Source organism: Haliotis cracherodii, unplaced genomic scaffold (genome assembly GCF_022045235.1).
Source record: "Haliotis cracherodii isolate W230 unplaced genomic scaffold, xgHalCrac1.p SCAF_18, whole genome shotgun sequence".
In the NCBI taxonomy this organism is placed as follows: Eukaryota; Metazoa; Mollusca; class Gastropoda; order Lepetellida; family Haliotidae; genus Haliotis; species Haliotis cracherodii.
Genome location: NW_027266273.1, coordinates 21,062,765 through 21,081,669, shown reverse-complemented (window position 1 = coordinate 21,081,669; position 18,905 = coordinate 21,062,765). Strand labels below are relative to the sequence as shown.

Genomic DNA, 18,905 nt, shown 5'->3' with positions numbered 1-18,905 from the left:
AGTGTATCCTTCAAATGATAATTAAAATGGGGTTTCTTATTGGCAACAAAAATGACAGACACGCAGGATTAAAGGTGGTACAGTAATGTTCGAGAAAAACTTCCTAATTGTTGTAAGCCTAAGCTACACAGATATAATAAAGATCAAAGGTACCCCCAAACAGGTTCTGCTGATTACAAAGGAGGTGAACATCCCACCTGATGTTTGTTTGTTTGTTGTTTAACGCCGCACTCAGCAATATTCCAGCTATATGACGACAGTCTGTCAATAATCGATTCTGGACCAGACAAACCAGTGACTGACATCATGAACATCGATCTACGCAATTGAGATACAATGACATGCATCAACCAAGTCAGCAAAGCCTGACCACCCGACCCAGATAGTATAGGCAAGCATAGGTTGCTGAAGACCTGCTTCTTCCCCGAGTCTCCCACCTGATGGAGAGCACACAGCCATCCAGGGGCTTCAGCTCATCGATGTTGTTGATGATGTCGATGGGGAGAAACAGCTGGTTCTGTTCCACAGGTAGCAACTTCTCTTCTTCTATACACATTTGCTGTAAACACAAAAACTTTTTCAAAACTCAATACAAAACCTAATATTCACTCCTGTGTAAAGCTGAATTATGACATGAGTTTCAAAATCATTCCTTGAATTATACAAGAAACTTGTTTATAGCGGGAAAACTCATACATGTACTTCAAAACTAAGGGGGGCTTTTGACGTTTATTGCTATAGTATTTAAATCTAGGGGTTAAATCTTTGACCCCTCTTTTGAACACTACATTTTGATTGTTTTGTTTGCAATATTCCAGCTATATGACAGCGGTCTGTAAATAATCGAGTCTGGACCCAACTATCCAGTGATTGACATCAAGAGCATCAATCCACGCAACTGGGATACGATGACATACATCAACCAAGTCAGCGAGCCTGACCACCCATTAGTCGCCCCTTACAACAAGCATGCACGTAATCACACAATAGACTTATTCCTTGTCTTCTTATGAATTGATGCAATCTATTTATGTTTGTTTGTTGTTTAATGCCATACTCAGCAATATTCCAGCTATATGATGGCGGTCTGTGTAAATAATCAAGTCTGGACCAGACAATCCAATGATTGACTTCATGAGAATCGATTCATGCAATTGGGACACGATGACATACATCAACCAAGTCAGCGAGTCTGACACCCCGATCACGCTAGTCGCCTCTAACCCCCGGATCTCCACGGGTCCACTGCAACCTGTACAGCAGTATGAGTCTTGGTCCACAACAATATGATTACACAAAGTCAGAACAAGATACATAATGTCACTCACCAGCCATACATTGGTGAGAACTTCATTGACAGTGATGGATACTGGATAGCCATCAATGGGCACAATGCCGAAGTCAGCCACAACACGACGGTTCTCACCCACAACTCTACCTGAAACCAAACAATACCTGACGTAACATGCAATGCTTGGAAGATGCTTCACATGAGTTAGTCCTACTGCTAACTTATCACTGGTACAATCCACTGATCGACTCTAGGACAAATAAAAGCCTGATACTTGGTATTTTTATAAACGATAGCTAACAATAACTACAAGAAAGTGAGTGAGATCGTTTAACAGTTACATGTGACCCGATGGGAACCAGGTCTCTACTGCTTCCATCTTAGCAATAATCTGAGCTTAAATCTTTAAAAGAGGAGACTGATGCTATCAAACACAATGGGCATGGGACACAATTCTGCATAAAAAGTTGTTGCACCTTACACCCAGCCTCACAAAACACCATAGAAGTTGCTCTGTAAATCATTCTGATACATATATACTGAACAATAAAAGTTAGGAAACATGAATATTTTTGGGATATTTTTATGAGGTGATGGTGAGGTGAAATGGGGTTTAACGTCGCGTCCAGGATTATTGCACTTATATAGCGACGTGCATGCACGTATGTGTGTGGCTGCTTGTACTAGTCCGGACTGATGCCAATTTATAGTGCTAGCTCACTGAGATACCATGCCGCAGTTTAACATGAATAGCCCACTCAGACACAGTATACTGACTCCGAGCCAACCAGTCCTTGTTTTAGCCCCTTAATGCCGAGCGCCAGACAGGGTAACAACAAGTACAATCTTTTAACGTCTTTTGGTATGACGCGGTCGGGGATCGACCCCCGGACCTTCCGCTCTCCGGGCGGATGTTCTACCACTAGACCACGGAGATGGTCCGATATTTTTATGAAACTCTGTGCACAGTCTTCACTTTATTGCCATATCCCAAAAATTATACATGATCCCTAACTTAAATTGTCCAGTATATATATTTTCACAATATTCTAAGGTGTTTTCCATACAGCTTCAAGTGACAAACTTTCCATGGTGATTGTCAAAGGATCAGCTAACGAGTGCTGGTGTCGCCAGCCATCACGGCATCTGGAAACATCAAGACCAGGTGGATAGAGCAGCGTATAGTCCTAGTACACCACAAGCTCTTGTTTTGTTTGATCTTAACGGTCATCTAATGGAACCTACATGCCGGGTCACATTGCCTACCTCCTCTCTCTTTAATGTAATTGCTCAGTTCACTGATCTGTTCCTCATCGAATCCAAAGAAGACAATGGTTTTCTTGTAGAATATCCCCTTGTCCCCGTCCTGTGTGCCCTGAGTTCCTCCATCAACCTCGTCATAATCTGTGACGGGGATATACCAACATGATTACAGGTCAGTCTCTACAGGCAACAACATGAGGGTTATATCATTCATCTAACGGTTTTGTTTGTTTGTTGTTGCTTAACGCCGCACTCAGCAATATTCCAGCTATATGGTGGCGGTCTGTTAATAATCGAATCTGGACCAGACAATATTGTGATTGACGTCATGAGCATCAGTCTATGCAATTGGGATACAATGACGATCATCAACCAAGTCAGCAAGCCTGACCACACGATACAGTTAGTTGCCTCTTACGACAAGCATAGTCGCCTCTCATGGCAAGCATGGGTTGCTGACAATCTCATTAAAATCAGACCTTAGTTCAAAGATCTGAACATGCTGAAGACATCCCATTAGGGATCACGTCAGAACGACCTTTCATCCGACCAATCAGAGCGTCGCTTACCAGATCAGGAAAGTGACAGTGGGAATGTGATTTCTAATCATACAATCTCGAAAACTTTAACACGGGGTATTCCGAACGATAGTTACGAGTTTAACGACTGAATCCATACAATCTAGACCATCTATAAGCCATTCCATAATGTTCTTTTGTTCAGGTTTCAAATTTGTAATCCAGAATTTGTCAAAATATGTTTCGAAGCGTAGCCGCCAATTTGAAATTAGTGCCGTAAAGCACAAGAAAGCTGCCTTCTGATTGGTCATTCGATTGGTCAGTCAAAGTTCGCGCAAGGTCGGTCTGACGTGACCTGTAATGGGATGTCCTCAGATCTTTGAATAGCGGTAGCGAGAACTAAGATCTGATTTTAATGAGATTGGGGTTGCTGAAGACCTATTCTAACCCAGATCTTCACGGGTATCATTCACCTGAACATGCTGACATAGACATGAATATACATTCAACATAATACCTAGTACTGGAAGGAAGACGACACATTCAGCTGAAGGGTCTGTATGCTGCTTACTTGTGAAGTAAGATGCTAATATTTACAGCTGATTCAGAAATAATATAAAAATATATTCAACAAATACCGGTAATTTATTTTACTATTTTCATCTCAGCATATTGGGATAATGGGTTGTTTAATGATTGCATCAAAATCAGCTGGCATGTCTTTGCAATCATGAACACGGCCTTTTGAAATGTGTTTAGTTCTTTTGACTTACATATCATAAAAAATCTTGCTTAATTCTCAAATGAGTTCAAATTTAAGTGAATACTTTTTCAACTCACTATTGCCTGTAATGGTTTCATCCCCTTTGGCTTCAATTGTTGTTGTTTCTCTCTCTGCATCCTTCTGTGTTGATTCTACACGTAAACAAAACATAGTAACAATCATGCAAGATTCCTGTATTGAATATTTTCCCCTTAAAAAAAAAAAAGACACTCATCTGAACAAATACGATGAATAACACATATATACATTTATACCTTGACAACCAGAGATGAGTGAGTGAGTTGGGTTTAACGCCGCTTTTAACAGTATTCCTGTTATATCGCGGTGTGTCAGCTTAATGTGGGAGGAAAGCCCAAAGTGATGCAGGTCTCAGACATTTACCACTTCGGTGAAACCCACGAGCACGGGTATGGTGCTGACAAACCTAGAAACCTAATCGGGGCGAACCAGGATTCGAACCCACAATCATAGGTTTCTGGCGTGCCCAAGGGACGCAACTCTGCACAGCGAATCGTGGCGCCTTAGACAACTGGGCCAGCTGTGCCCCCTAACCAGAGATGAGAGATAACAAGTTTGCTTGGGTCTAGGAGATCACAATAGATCACAGCAAATCTAGACACACACTGCACCTTGAGGCAGATACTGGCTGAGGATGTCATCCATGTCGTTCTGTTCCGCTGGACCCCGTGTTGCATCAGCATCAGCTGGTTTAGGTGCGGCAGCTGGCCTGGATGATTTCCTTTTTCTGGAATGTAAAAAAACATAAACATCATTGTGTACATATAACCATGCAGCTAATCATATTCTGCTCTCAGCCAAAAGATTCATTTATTTCGTATTAAAAAAGAGTCATCAGGAGATAACAAATCCCCTGGCCCCCAACAAAAGCAAAAAGTACCACTCCAGCCCCCGTTAATATTTGTACCAAGTTTGGGTGAAAAAAATGTTATGCTCCAGAAAATGAAAAATATGGACGAACAGGACGGCAGACCAGGTGATGACTATATGATGACTATATTCCCCCTTATTATACGCCGACTTATTCATTAATACAATGTGTGATATTTGCCAAATTCAAAGATATATTGCAGACAAAAACAACAGAATCCATTGTTGTCACAAGAAGTAGAAGCAACTGACCACGACCGTCAATAACCATAATAAAACAAGTGAAGCCTTCATAAAATATTGATCTAAGTATAAGAATGATTACTGATTACATCAAACATTGTATACAAGCCTGCCATCATGTCAACAACCTTGCATGTAAATGTGTTTATTTTACTTTATTTACTTGTTACCACGTACTTTCAAACTGAACAAAAACAAAAACATCACCATGGCAAGACAGGATACAGAGCTCCAGATAAGCTGCGTATCTGCGTAAAATATGCATCAGAAATGCAGAAATACGCAGTAAAATAAAATCCAAGCGTATCAAATACACAACGAACATTACAGATACGCTACAAAAATAAAACTTGTGCATATCATCAAAATATTGTGAAGTAACCCTGCATATTCGATTAGCAAATCAGCAACTTATTTTGAAATTATAAACGGGCATTCTGTCAACCTTGCTAAACTCCACGATGACAGTTACATCATGATCATTTGCCATCACACTTTATTGTGGAAGTATCGTGGTATTTTTGAGTCCTATAAAGCTCTCGAACCCACACGACACCAGTTTTCAGAGACTAGATGAATAATATTTAACTTAAATACCCACATCTGTAAAAACTAGTGGGTAACAGAAATTTGAATACCCAGATAGAATTACTGATACCCAATGGTTTTAAAATGCATGGGTAAAATACCCACAACACCAAAAGCTTATCTGGAGCTCTGAGGATATCTTCAAAATGCACTGACATGGACATCAGTTCCGGTGAGCTAAAAACTGTTCCTGTTGCTTACCCTTTCATTTTAGGGGATGTTGGATCAAGGGCAGGTAACTCCAGACAGAGATACGGCTCCACATCGACAGTCTTCTCCAGCTTGTAACACTCTACCAGCCACGCTGCCGACACCACATGGGGTCTGGTTGAACATACCAACATCATCACATATAATGTGTAATATTCCTTTGCAGTTATCCTTAACGCAGCAATATCATATATTAACCTGATTAGAGCATACAGGGTGAGCATTTTAGGGGTCAAAATTTCATTATCTTAATTCCCTCACCTCTCTTGACAACTATCAACATGATCAAAGATGATATTTCATTAATAACACAAACATGAAAAAATGTTGAGAAGCATCCTACGCCTATACACCATGTACAATGAAATTGGTCGCAGATATGAAAATTATTAAAGGACAGAACACAATACATTTTTTAGCACAAGCACGAGCACAAACCTGAGATCACTGTTTCTGAGCATGTCAATGTCTGACTGTATCTTCTCTCCCATCAGGACATGGGTCACGCTCTCATTGATTGTGTTGAATCTGAGGGAAACCAGACATAAAAAAAACAGCCATAATAACTAACGCTCGGACATACACCAACTGTGCGATCCAAAACTTATCGCAATACTTGCATGTGCACTTATCTGTGGTGCATAAGCCATCTTTAATTTTGTTAGCCTGTTAGCTTTGGTAATTAAAATTAACATCCAAAACAGTTGATTTATGTTGTTGTGTCTTTTTTCCAAATGCATTAAAGACAATTTTCAGGATAAATTCTGATTGGGGCTTTTGAAGCCACGCCGAAAGCTGTAAGAAAGTCTTGGAACATGTTAAAAGTACCTGGTTGCTCCTCCTGCATTGATTATCTTCCTCAGCTTCTCCAGACTTGGGCCACGGAAACCGCTGAGGTAGAACTGTAAGATTCATGCAAGAACAGTATGTGACAGTATCACCTTGGTCCACGATGTGGAAAGTGGGAGAGTCACAAACCATGAATACATCAGGTGAAACAGGTGGAAGGTAATGTTACTGTCAGCAGAGTCCCCACAGTTTGTCCTGGTTAGTAGTTGGACTTCTTCACATTGGATATGCCAGAAAAACATAATACTTTCAGAAAGTACACCTTGGTAGTTCCTCAAAAAGATTTTTTCCAACTGAATACAACATTTCTGACATTACATGAAACATGTAGATGCAACTGTAATTTATTTATGGTCATTTGGGACTTCTCTCCATCAATACTACATGGCATAATTTGTGATTCTGAGGTTTGGGAAATCAATGTCCGACTTGACCAGAAAAGCAAAAAGGTCAGCTTCAGGACGTCCAAGGACAACCTTATTCAGTTGAGTTTGATAAAATATCCATAACAAGAACTAAATACAGCTTTGATAAAGTTAAAAAAATTGCGAGGACAACCAATCCAACTGACAGCAGAGTAATGTTCACTTCCTTGTTCTGATAACGATCAAGCTTTAGAACATGCTCTGATTGGTTGTTCAGAGTACCATGTAGCCAATTAAACAACATCTTCTAAGACGTCATGGCAGATCGCACTGGCTGCTCAAAACATAATGTTTTCATTTGATTATATTTGACAAGCAACATATGAATACATTATTTAGTGCAACAGCAACTGAGATACGAAAATTGTTTCATCAACAACAACAAAAGCGGGCATTTACTGACTTTTGTAATAAAAACACCAGTTTGGGTCAATAATCTGGACAAGTAGACTTTGTCTCCTGATAAATGAATTTTGACAGTTACAAGTACATAATTCTGCTATTTCCACACCCAAGTTGTATATATGCTGCTAGAGTACCTTACAACCATCCAGGAAGACGTCGCCCGGGATGTGAGTGACATCCAGAGACTCCAGAGGGTCCTCCGTAACGTGGGTCCTCTGTAAGGCAGCTGTAGTTTCATTGATTCCAGATATAACGGATAAGTTGTCAATTGAACTAATGTCTCCAAGATGGGTTGCATGGACTGAAATAGACATGGAATTGTGTACCAAGTTAATAACATGTATAACATTGAATAGATCTGATAACTGATCACCAGGAAACTTAACATCATATCTTTCTGTCAGTCTTCAAATCATGATCCAAAGTTCGAATTTTTGTTTAATGCTGTTATATCACAGTGTTTCAGCTTAATGTGGAAGGAAAACCAGAAGTGATGCAGGTCTTAGGTATGGTATGGTGCTGACAAACCTAGAAACATAATTGGGGCGAACTGGGATACGAACCCATGGTCATAGGTTTCCATACAGTGCCTTATACGACTGGGCCACCTGTGCCCCTGACTCAAAATTCAAATAAGTGTATTCTTTCAATGATTTTACATCCATATCAACATACTGACTTTATGGCTCCATGGTTCTCGTATAGAGATTCTGAAAGGTGTTTTAAGTGTTCTGCAACTCACTGGTAGATCTCTCCCTGTCTGGTGTTGATGTCTTCTGCTGGTTTGTTGTGTTCATATTCTTCTCTACTCTGTAGTCTGTCTCATCCAGACAGTACCCTTTCTCCACCGAGTCGTACAACCAGCGTGGCCGAACTATATGTATCTTCCACTTCGTAGCATGCTCATATTTCTGTCCTGTATCATAAACAACACGTGCAACATGACTTTATAAAAATCATCGGATTGCATAAAAGTTTCCACTCAAGATCTACTCATGCCAATTTGGTTAAATCAGTTCTTCAACACTTTTATTATTTGTAAGAATTACATTATCTGAAATAAATCATAACTCCATGAAATCAGTAAAACTTATCTGTAATAAAATGTCTGCCTCAACTCAATAGTGAGCCAGGCTAAACGCCGTTTTGAACAGTATTCCAGTCATATCAAGATGTGTCAACTTGAAGTGGCAGGAAAACCCAAAGTGGTGCAGGTCTCAGATGTTTACAACGAGCCTGGGTATGGTGCTGACAAACCGAGAAATATAAACAGGTTTCTGGCATGCCCAAGGGACGCAACTCTGCACAGTAAATTGAAGCGCCTTAGACAGCTCGGCCACCCGTTCCCCCCACTTTTTAACAAGGTATAAAGTCTAAGAATAGTGAGTGAGTATGGTTATACGCCGCATTGAGCAATAATCCAGCAATATCACGGCCGGGGACACCAGAAAAGGGTTTCAGCTGTTGTACCCATGTATCAATATGAACATCAATGAGGAAAATCTATGAATGTATGAAATGGTGGAACACACTTCACCTTTTGCTTCCTTGACAATGAGATGTGTACACTCCTTCATCTTCATCTCGCCTGTGTATCTTCCCCCTGTGAACAGAACAGGGTTCCACATCCCACTACAGAGACTACTTATAGAAACACATTCAACAAACTCTCATCATGGCGTAATAAATGAACACAAATGTCTGACAACAGTCTAAGGATCTAAGGAACATCATAACAGTATATTAAAGAAGTTGTTATCCACAAATTGTCTACTTTGTCATCCATCATCTTGAAAGATTTGCCTATCTAACAACTGAAAAATAACATGTAGTCACACCTTTTTAAAAAGCATTTCTTCTCCTTTTGTTTGCTTGTTTGTTGCTTAATGCCACACAGCAATATTCCAGCTATATTTGACGGCGGTCTGTAAACAATCAAGTCTGGGCCAGACAATCCAGTGACTGACATCATGAGCATCAATCAATGCAACTGGGACACGATGACATGCATCAACCAAGTTAGCGGGCCTGACCACCCGATCCCTTTAGTTGCCGCTTATGACAAGCATAGTCGTCTTTTACGGCAAGCATGGGTTGCAGAAGACCTATACTACCCTGGATCTTCACAGGTCTTTCTTCTCCTCACACAGAAGAGAAAGTAAACACTTCCAAAAGTCTTTAATAAATCAGAGCAAGTGTTCATGTTGTCAGGATATACACTTATACCTGCATGTTAAATGGAGCTCAGGCTATTAGTGAAATAATATCAGGGTACAGACTGTTGCAACTTATAGGTATTCCTCACAACATGGCTGAACAATTAATGTCAATTACAACATTTATCCCAACCAAGAAACTAACCCTCAGCCTCGATTGTCTTCTTTACTTCCTTCCTCTCATCTTGGTCCAGACCTGACACCGTCACCACAAGGCCACAGAATATAGGACATTGGTACTTCTGGAACTGTTCATCCGTGGCATGAACATGTCTGAATCAAAACAGCATGATTCAGTTTTCGTCTGCGTTACCATGACAACACATCACCTACTCTTATCACTGCACAATGACATCGCATATTCATATGAACAGTAAAGTTGAAAGACATCAACATGATCAAGGATGAACACAAAGAATGGTTTTATCATGATCACATATTAATGATGATGTTTACTTTATAAACGATGAAAACCTTTACATGTTTGTGTATGTAATTGAGTTAGATGGACCAATTTGTAAGCAAAATGAATCCCAGTCCCTGCTGTCTGACAATATCTGTTATGTTTACTTTGAAATATATGTCACATGGGACTGTGCAAGAGTTCCCAAGCTATTGTTTCAGTGTCTGCTACATGTGTTATTGTGGATCTCAAGGCATTCTTGTCTAGTAGAGAGTTTTAGTAAGTGATTGAGTTGGGTATAACACCTTTTTTAAACATAAACCACAATTCGAACACATGATCATTGTTTCTGGCATGCCCAAGGGACGCAACTCTGCAAGGCAAACTGCAGTGCCTTAGATCGTTCCCCCTTATCAAATTTTAATGTACCTAATATTGTTATCGTGACAATATTACACAGCCCAAGTAAGAAATGTTACATTATTTCAGTTTTGCTGTGTTAATCAAAAACAACAACTTTTCTCATCTACTCATTAGATGAATTGTAAAGAAAAGATGAACATCCTCAACATCCTCAATCTCCCCATTCTCCCTGCCATGATTCTACAGACAGGAACACCAACACCTACCTGTACTTGGCCTTCTCCCACACCGACGTCACCCACTTCGGCATCATGATGTGCTTGCCCAGGCTGCCAGCGACCTGAGGTGAAGTCAACAAGCCAGGCATCAGTACATTCACAGAGAGATTCACGCACATGTACTACCTATCTCATGTCATAATCGCTACAGGAAACAAACAACTAACTACAATTACCCTGCATTTACCATTTTATTTTCTGAAAGATCCCAATGTGAGTGGAGTTGAAAGTGATGTACACAGGGAGTAGGTGTATATCCCGGGTACATCCAGATGATATCAGGGCAACCTGGAAATAATCAAGTCTGAACCAGATGGACCACTGGTTGATATGTGCAATATCCCACACCATCGGTACGGTGACAAGAAAAAATGTCACATGTCTTACCATTCAACCACAATCACCTGTTACTTAAAGCATTGGTTACTGTGAGTGCAGACTAAGCAGCACTTCAACAAAACATTTCAACCAATTTCATCTGGTGAAAACATCACCGATTTTGCTAGAACAGCTACTGAAGGTCAAGCGAAATACGGCACCTTTGTATACATTGTACAATAAGATTAGAACTATTTATGTAGTGGTATATATATATTTTATTCATTAATATCACTGCCTTCTATCGATATGACATTGTGAATTGTGATATGACAGCACCCTGTCATGACATCTTAAATACAATTTTGGTTTGGGACATATTCCGTTTTCGCCAAGTGGTGCCGTTAGCGATATAACCCCCTCTTGTAACCTGATATACCCACTGGTCTGTAGGTGTAAGTGTCACAGACAGACAGACAGTTTATTCAGTAATTTAGGCATCAAGTGTCACTGACTTCTTCAACATCTGACTTGTCACATGAACAAGGGTGACAGTTCTATGGATACACAACTTCTTTATCACAATGAATGCAATGTTTCAGTGCAGATGCTAACACCGTAGATACTAGCACTGTGACAATGGTGTTAGTATCTACACGGAAACGTCTCATTCATTGTAATATAGAATTTGTACATCCATCAATTATCTCCCTTGTTCATCATACCAACTTCTGAATGCCACTGGAAGAAGAAACAAGAAAACAGCATCATCACTATCCCCTGCCATGGGGCACATTAGAATTTTGTTTGTTCATACAGTAGTGAACATGGTGAAGATAAACTATAAAAGAGAGTCCTATAAAGCCTTAAGAAGAGATAGACACTTGGGCCACTTTATCTCATCAGACAAAAATATTGTAAAGGCCCATTCTCTGAAAATAACTCCATCTTGATAAGTATCTCTTACATTAGTTTATTTCAGTAGTTTCTGAGAACACTTGTCCCCACTGCAGACACTATGCACCAAGTAAAATAACATAGATCAAGGGCTGTAACTCTGTAAACAAAATAATTTACGGCACCAATTTTCGAAGTCAGTCATGAAAAGTATCGGTCAGAAAAGCATGCAAACTTTCATTCATGTAACTTTAGTAGTTTCTGAGAAATTGTCCCCATTTCATGCAGTATGCACTAAGCTGAAAAGCATGGAGCTAGGGCTATAACTCTAAATGAATTACAACACCAATTCTGGAACTCATTTGAGATCAAGTAACATCAGTGTGTTAAAATTCCATTTCTCTGACTTAAATAGTTTTTGAGAAATTTGTCCCCTTTGAGAAGTGGGCGGACAGATGGATGAACTCCATCCCTTTATCCCCCCACTTCGTGGTGGGAGATAATAAAGGCACATATCTACTCCCTGATTACCATGATGGCAACCTAACCAGGCCAGCTGGTAGGAACATGACAAACACATGGAACAAGGGGGACTCACAACATATTTCTTGCTGCCCACTTCCCCAGCAATCAGGTGCGTGACTGCATCCGTGAAGTCCTTGCTCACCTCGCCTGCCATGTACTCAACCTGCTTGTGGATCTGCTCCTGGAGAAAAACATACACTTATCATAGCTCATTGCTTCACTGAGATCATAAAGTGTACATTAAGCATGTTAAGATATATGTATCATGTTCATTAAATAATGTGACCCTTGAAATAATGTGACTGAATTCTTCAGAATCACAAACGTGATTCCTACAAATGTCAAGAAGAGTTAAACCATAAAAAGTAAACATAACCTGATGAAAGCTGGGAGACAAGGCTTGAGTTTCCATACATTTCTGTATTATTTGAATTCCCCCTTGGGAATGAACACGAAGAAGACATAAAATATAGGTAGAGAAGAGTGGGTGAACATTCCCAAGGCCACAATTTGGGATCTGATCATGGGACGACGATGCCAGTCGGTTTTGGACTCTTATCAGTCGCAGACGTAACGTGTACGCGTGACGGCTCTGTCGTCTCTTGTACGCGAGACGGTGCGGTCCGCAGTACTCAGTGAAGCGCTTGATACTAATTAATTCAATCACCGTGGCTGTGCTGTCACCCGCGACCTCCGCGAAAGTAATTAAAGCGCTATGTAAAATCATCCACTGCCGAGAGGGACCACAACAATCCACCCAATGTCGTGACTGGCGGGTCGCTTATGGTGGCCATACAAGGTATTGAGAACAGATGAATCACTGGATAAAACCTACCCTCACATCCTTTTCTATACTGGTACAGCTGACCAACACATCCTTCATCGCCATGTTGTAAATAGGGACACGTCTTCGGGGAATTTCCTGGGGACATTTGGAAATCGTTTAATATTATTTATTTTATTATTTCACATAAACTTACATCATAACATGGAAAACAGAAATTACAAGTTGTCAAATATTTTGTTACAAAGTACCGAAATGTTGTCTAATTCTGATTTATATTACCGGCATATATGACATTTTATACACAGAGGGATGAGAATGGGTATTTTCCTTTTCAGCTGAAACTTCTTTGTAATGGAGCGTGGGCCATAATTTGGGGTGTTTATGGGGGATGCCATCAGATTTTAACAAATTTGTGGTCACTAAAATTAGCAGATCCATGGCAGACTCTCACCCGATACACAAGTTCAATACATTTGACAATCCATCTAAAAGCACTACACTCCAGTTTAATGAACATGATGAAAAGATTGCCCACATGATGATGACAAACAGGAAATTGCAAACACTTTCTATGTCTATCTGTACACAAACACACATACCATTCTCAGCAGCATGCAGGACAGGATGCACTGAGGGCCATACACTCTGCAAAAGGTAGAAACAGCCACATAAAGTATGGTGAGAGGCAACTCAACTCAATACCATCAGGTGTGTCATTATGTGAAATTTCAGTATCCAAACACTGAAGTCTTGAACTGAAAAATACTTTGAAATCATGCTATGTACTAAAATATTGCAATGCAATACCTCAGACAAACAGGAAACATCACTTCCAAGTACACAAAATCCATGTGTGTAGTTGTGGAAGAGTTGGAAAAATAGAGCCACTAGGCTCTGTAGCTCACCTGAGTGAGTGAGAGAGCGAGTTGGGCTTAACACCGCTTTTAACAGTATTCTAGTTATATCACGGCGTGTCAGCTTAATGTGGGAGGAAAGCCCGAAGTGATGCAGGTATCAGACGTTCACCACTTCAGTGAAACCCATGAGCCGAGTATGGTGCTGACAAACCTAGAAACATAATTGGGACGAACCAAGATTCGAACCCACAATCATAGGTTTCTGGCGTGCCCAAGGGACGCAACTCTGTGCTGCGCCTTAGACGAGTGGGCGACCTGTGCCCCCACCTGACTTATGAAGACCCAATCAACCCAATCTCATTAAAATCAGATCTTAATTCTCGCAACTGCTAAACAAAGATCTGACGAACAAGAAGTCGACAATAGCCAGTCAGAAGGCAGCTTAATCAAGCTTTTACGGCACGAGTTTCAAACTGGTGACTACGCTTCAAAACATATCTTGACATATACTCGATTAAAAAAATTCAAAACTGAACAAAAGAACATTCTGGAATGGCTAATAGATGGTCTAGATTGTATGAATACAGACATAAAGCCCATAACTGTTGTTCGGAATACCCTGTGTGGGTTGTTTTTAGGTTGCATGAACAAAAATCACATTCCAACTGCCACTTTCATGATCTAATAAGAGATGCTCTGATTGGTCAGATGAAAGGTAGTTCTGACATGACCCACAATGGGATGTCCTCAGATTGTTATTTAGCGGTAGCGAGAACTAAGATCTGATTTTAATGAGATTGACTTCAACCTTGCTTATTTTGGTACAAATATCAATAGTGACTTAATGAAAAATTGGTGCAAAAGATTCTGGGGAAAACTATGTTGAGTGTATTCAGTGATGCCTTGAACAAAGCTGGATCTTCTCAATACACACATGATCAGATGATACATTCATACAAAGTTTACAATACAATTACAACATGTACAAGTTACAATAAAATCACATTGATTTAAACAAGATCAGATGTCTTCATACAAAGGAACCTGCATGCCAAATTTCAGCTTCATCAATCATGTCAATCAAGCAAGGATATAAGCATATTAATATTGCAAAGGCTTTTCAAATGCAAAGGTCAGTGTCAGGGTTACTGGCGGTCAGATGGTGAGGGACCTTTTCAAGTACCCCTTTTTGAAATGCTGTAGGTCCCTAGCTCCAGATGACCAAGACAATGTCTGTTTTGGCTTTGAGCAGCCAAGCGGTAACTAATACATTGTTTTCGGTAACAAGTCAAATTAGACAAAAAACCTTGAATGCCATCCATGGACAGTTGGAGCCTGCAAGAACCTGTTTTCCTTTTATCTTCTATATGATAAGGTGTAGGATGGTTGAACATCCAACAGACAGCCTTTCATGATGAATCTTTTTGATGTAAAGTTTGGTTTCCATTGCAACCATTTGTGAAAAACTACTTTTTGCCATTGCTTCATGGATGCAGATAATCTGATGAAATGTGGTAGGCTAGTGTGCGATTGGGTCTACGAGATTTTGCACCTGCTTGTATTTTGATATTTATTTATCTGTGACACCAACTATTACGATGTAATGATTGAAAGTTTACAGCTCTATAGGATTGAAGTTTCATTTGGGTTACCGAAATGCAGTAACATGTATGTAACGATAAACATATAAAATTAACATTTGTTATTTCTATTGATCCTGTACCGCAAGATAGTCGCTTTCTTTCGAAACAATTCTAGTTAAGCAAGATGGCTGATACAGTCTGTGGCTTTAGCCACTTGTCTCAAGCCTGAGTCAAGGAAAATTTTGTTCGATGCAGTAGATTTATCTGATAGTAAATATGTTAACACTAAAAGCTACTAAAAATAATGCTTACAGCCAAATTCAGGCTAATAGACTCAAAAGTTTTTGGCCCAGACTGCTAAAATCCCAAGATATACATATAATCCAGAACTTCCCCCATTGGAACTGTTACCATGGTTACACATAGTACATGACAAATCCTTGTCACCTGCATCCTATAGCAGCAAGATGATGGAAGGCCTCTCCTTCAAATGGGTCGATCAAGTAAACACTGCTCCTGTCTTTCTGTTCCAAGTCCAGACATTCCGCCGGGGTAATCCACAGAGGCTGAAATCCATTCTCAATCAAAATCTGGAATTAACATGGACACATTTATCATTAGTACTTGATAAGTAATTCACATACTCAACTGAACATACACGGTTGTTCTGTTATAATGTATGTACCTATTTACCCGGAAACGTAACAGAATAAACAGAGTATGAGTGCATGTTATTTTACACAGTAGTCAAGAACACTCAAGTTTTGTGAAAATTTGTCACAGCAACCTGCAAATAATTTATTCTAGCCATTGCAAACCAGTGGCTGATAGCATGAACAATGAGTGAGTGAGTGAGTATGGTTTTACGCCGCTTTTAGCAATATTCCAGCAATATCATGGCGGGGGACACCAGAAATGGGCTTCACACATTGTACCCATGTTGGGAATCGAACACGGGTCTTCGGTGTGACAAGCGAACGCTTTAACCACTAGGCTACCAGACCGCCCACATGAACAATGAAACAACAGCTCAAAAGTACAGTAATCTGCACAGAAATATCTGAAGGAAACAATGTGACAAGCCCACTGCAGTCCATAATAAGTAGTTTCACCACAAGGAAAATACTGATTGAGCAGCAAAAGATAATAACATTTCCCCTGGGAAGTCCAGTTCAACTCAAATACAATTTCAGTGTTGTAATACCTCACGAGCCTCTTTCAATTCATCAGTTGTCTCGCCACCAGCCTCTCCCATACACTTCACCTTCAAGTTATCCTCCGACATTATTGTGGCCCTGTTTCATCTGAGGGGAAGAAGAACAAAAAACATCATTACCTTTATCTTTAAACATGTTAAGATAATCATTTAAACGAGTGAGTAATTTAAGTGTTGTTACTTATCTGCAAATTTAAAGGCACAAAGATGAATTTGGAGCCACATATGAAGCAATGATATCATATTTTGAATTTCCAAAAAATCCAAACAAGCATGAATTAATATATATTTTTCCTGTTTGTTGTTTATGGCCACACTCATCCGTATTCCAGCAATATTCCAGCTATATGACGGCGGTCTGTAAATAATCAAGCCTGGACAGGACAATCCAGTGTTTGACATCATGAGCACTGATCTACGCAGTTGGGATATGACAACTGACATGCATTAACCAAGTTAGCACCAGCGTAGTGAGCATGGTGAGGATTGCTTTATTGTAATCATACTAACATCCATATTGATAGTCATTTGCTGCATTATAACAAGAGGTGTGATGTCAAAGTTGCTGACTTGACAGTGCACTCATTCCGCCTGTCAAAATTGGCTTTATGTGAAGAACTGTACATCTGTCAGCATTGTCAGAGTATTCTGTCTTCATTCTGAATTTGGTGCTTGTGTCATGATATAAAAAGGATGAGTAAAACACCAAAATTTAACAAACATTCAAATTTTGTGATTAGGGTTGAAACTTTCAAGTCTTGGTGCTGACCTGCAAGAATTTTGTTGAGAACTGCCTGTCAAAATAGCTGTTTATTTATGGAAACCCCACACAAGTACCAAACCAATTGAATGTTTGAAAACTGGTGACATCACTCAAGTGCAGTAGAAGTTTGTGAGTGGTAAACATGGTAAATAGTATCAGCTTGCTCAAGTGATGACATATTTGACAACGACATCTCTAACCACATGTACTACCGTCATGATAGATGAATAAACCTGTGATCGTATCCCGAAATCATTGCCGTAAAAGATCATTACAGAGAACGACAGGTAATGGAGATCACACCAGTTATAAAAAAATACAGCTGAATTCTTTCATGTCTATAACAATTATGTATGGTACCTGAGACACATTCCTGTAGTTCCAATAACAGCCCCATGAGCAACACTTAATTGGGTACATTAGTTATGTTGACATGGTAGACAGGTTGTCATGGTTACTGACCCATACGATATCATCATGAAAAGTGACATCCTCCCTCCAGTCACAATAATTCTAGCCATGTGTTGATATTGTAGACAGACAGAAGCAGGTGTTCTATGACAGATTGAGACTGTTGAATGACAGAAATATTGACACAGGCACACCAGTGATGACTGCATCGATAGCCTTATGCTATGGCATGTATATAGTACGAGAAATTGAATCTTATGTCACCGAATAACTCCAACAAACACACATATTTGCGGAGATAGTCAGGTTATACGTCGTTTCGAAGTTGTTATTGTTTTGATTGCAAATTCGTGAAATCAGGATTCAGGCGATTGCGAAACGTGGTTGCTTTCACAATTAACTCTACAATCGCATCGTCCGCTGTGGTACCACAAAGAAAGTAGTCACAAAAACATCGCTACAAGTTAGTTGTAAATATGAATCAAGCATACCAAACAGAGATATCGTGTTTAAATTCCACTTCCACGACCGCCAAAGTTTTGAATCGCCATATTTGTTTGAGAATACAAAAGTAACCGATTAAAACAAACGAATTCAGATTCATATGAAACGATGGCAACAACCTGGTTAAAAGTCGTTTCAAAATATGTATGTTTCTATACAGCACAAATATCATATGATTTTTCATTATGTGACTGATTAATTAATTATCAAAACATTATCTCATTGATAGTGACACCACCATTACATCGAACTAAAACGAAATAAGATTGCAATGAAAATATCTAAATGTTGCAGATTAAACACAAACTGATGTTTTGCAC

At 39.7% G+C, this 18,905-nt stretch overlaps 1 protein-coding gene across 1 annotated transcript in view; it reads right to left on the bottom strand.

Annotated features, from left to right (window-relative positions):
- Nucleotides 1-18,639, bottom strand: part of LOC139465394 (DNA topoisomerase 2-binding protein 1-like) — a 43,287-nt gene extending 24,648 nt beyond the window's left edge. Inside the window, exons 1-19 of the mRNA XM_071247100.1 lie at nt 18,573-18,639; nt 16,896-16,995; nt 16,139-16,281; nt 13,851-13,896; nt 13,300-13,386; nt 12,538-12,645; nt 10,713-10,786; nt 9,826-9,953; nt 9,002-9,067; nt 8,207-8,380; nt 7,599-7,765; nt 6,614-6,687; nt 6,224-6,313; nt 5,777-5,899; nt 4,486-4,601; nt 3,913-3,987; nt 2,558-2,695; nt 1,329-1,438; nt 438-559 (exon numbers count right to left, since the gene is read on the bottom strand). Coding sequence (XP_071103201.1) covers nt 438-559; nt 1,329-1,438; nt 2,558-2,695; nt 3,913-3,987; nt 4,486-4,601; nt 5,777-5,899; nt 6,224-6,313; nt 6,614-6,687; nt 7,599-7,765; nt 8,207-8,380; nt 9,002-9,067; nt 9,826-9,953; nt 10,713-10,786; nt 12,538-12,645; nt 13,300-13,386; nt 13,851-13,896; nt 16,139-16,281; nt 16,896-16,976 — 1,922 coding nt within the window. The 5' untranslated portion in view covers nt 16,977-16,995; nt 18,573-18,639. The remainder of the gene's footprint in view (nt 1-437; nt 560-1,328; nt 1,439-2,557; nt 2,696-3,912; nt 3,988-4,485; nt 4,602-5,776; nt 5,900-6,223; nt 6,314-6,613; nt 6,688-7,598; nt 7,766-8,206; nt 8,381-9,001; nt 9,068-9,825; nt 9,954-10,712; nt 10,787-12,537; nt 12,646-13,299; nt 13,387-13,850; nt 13,897-16,138; nt 16,282-16,895; nt 16,996-18,572) is intronic.
- Nucleotides 18,640-18,905: the final 266 nt, after the last annotated feature.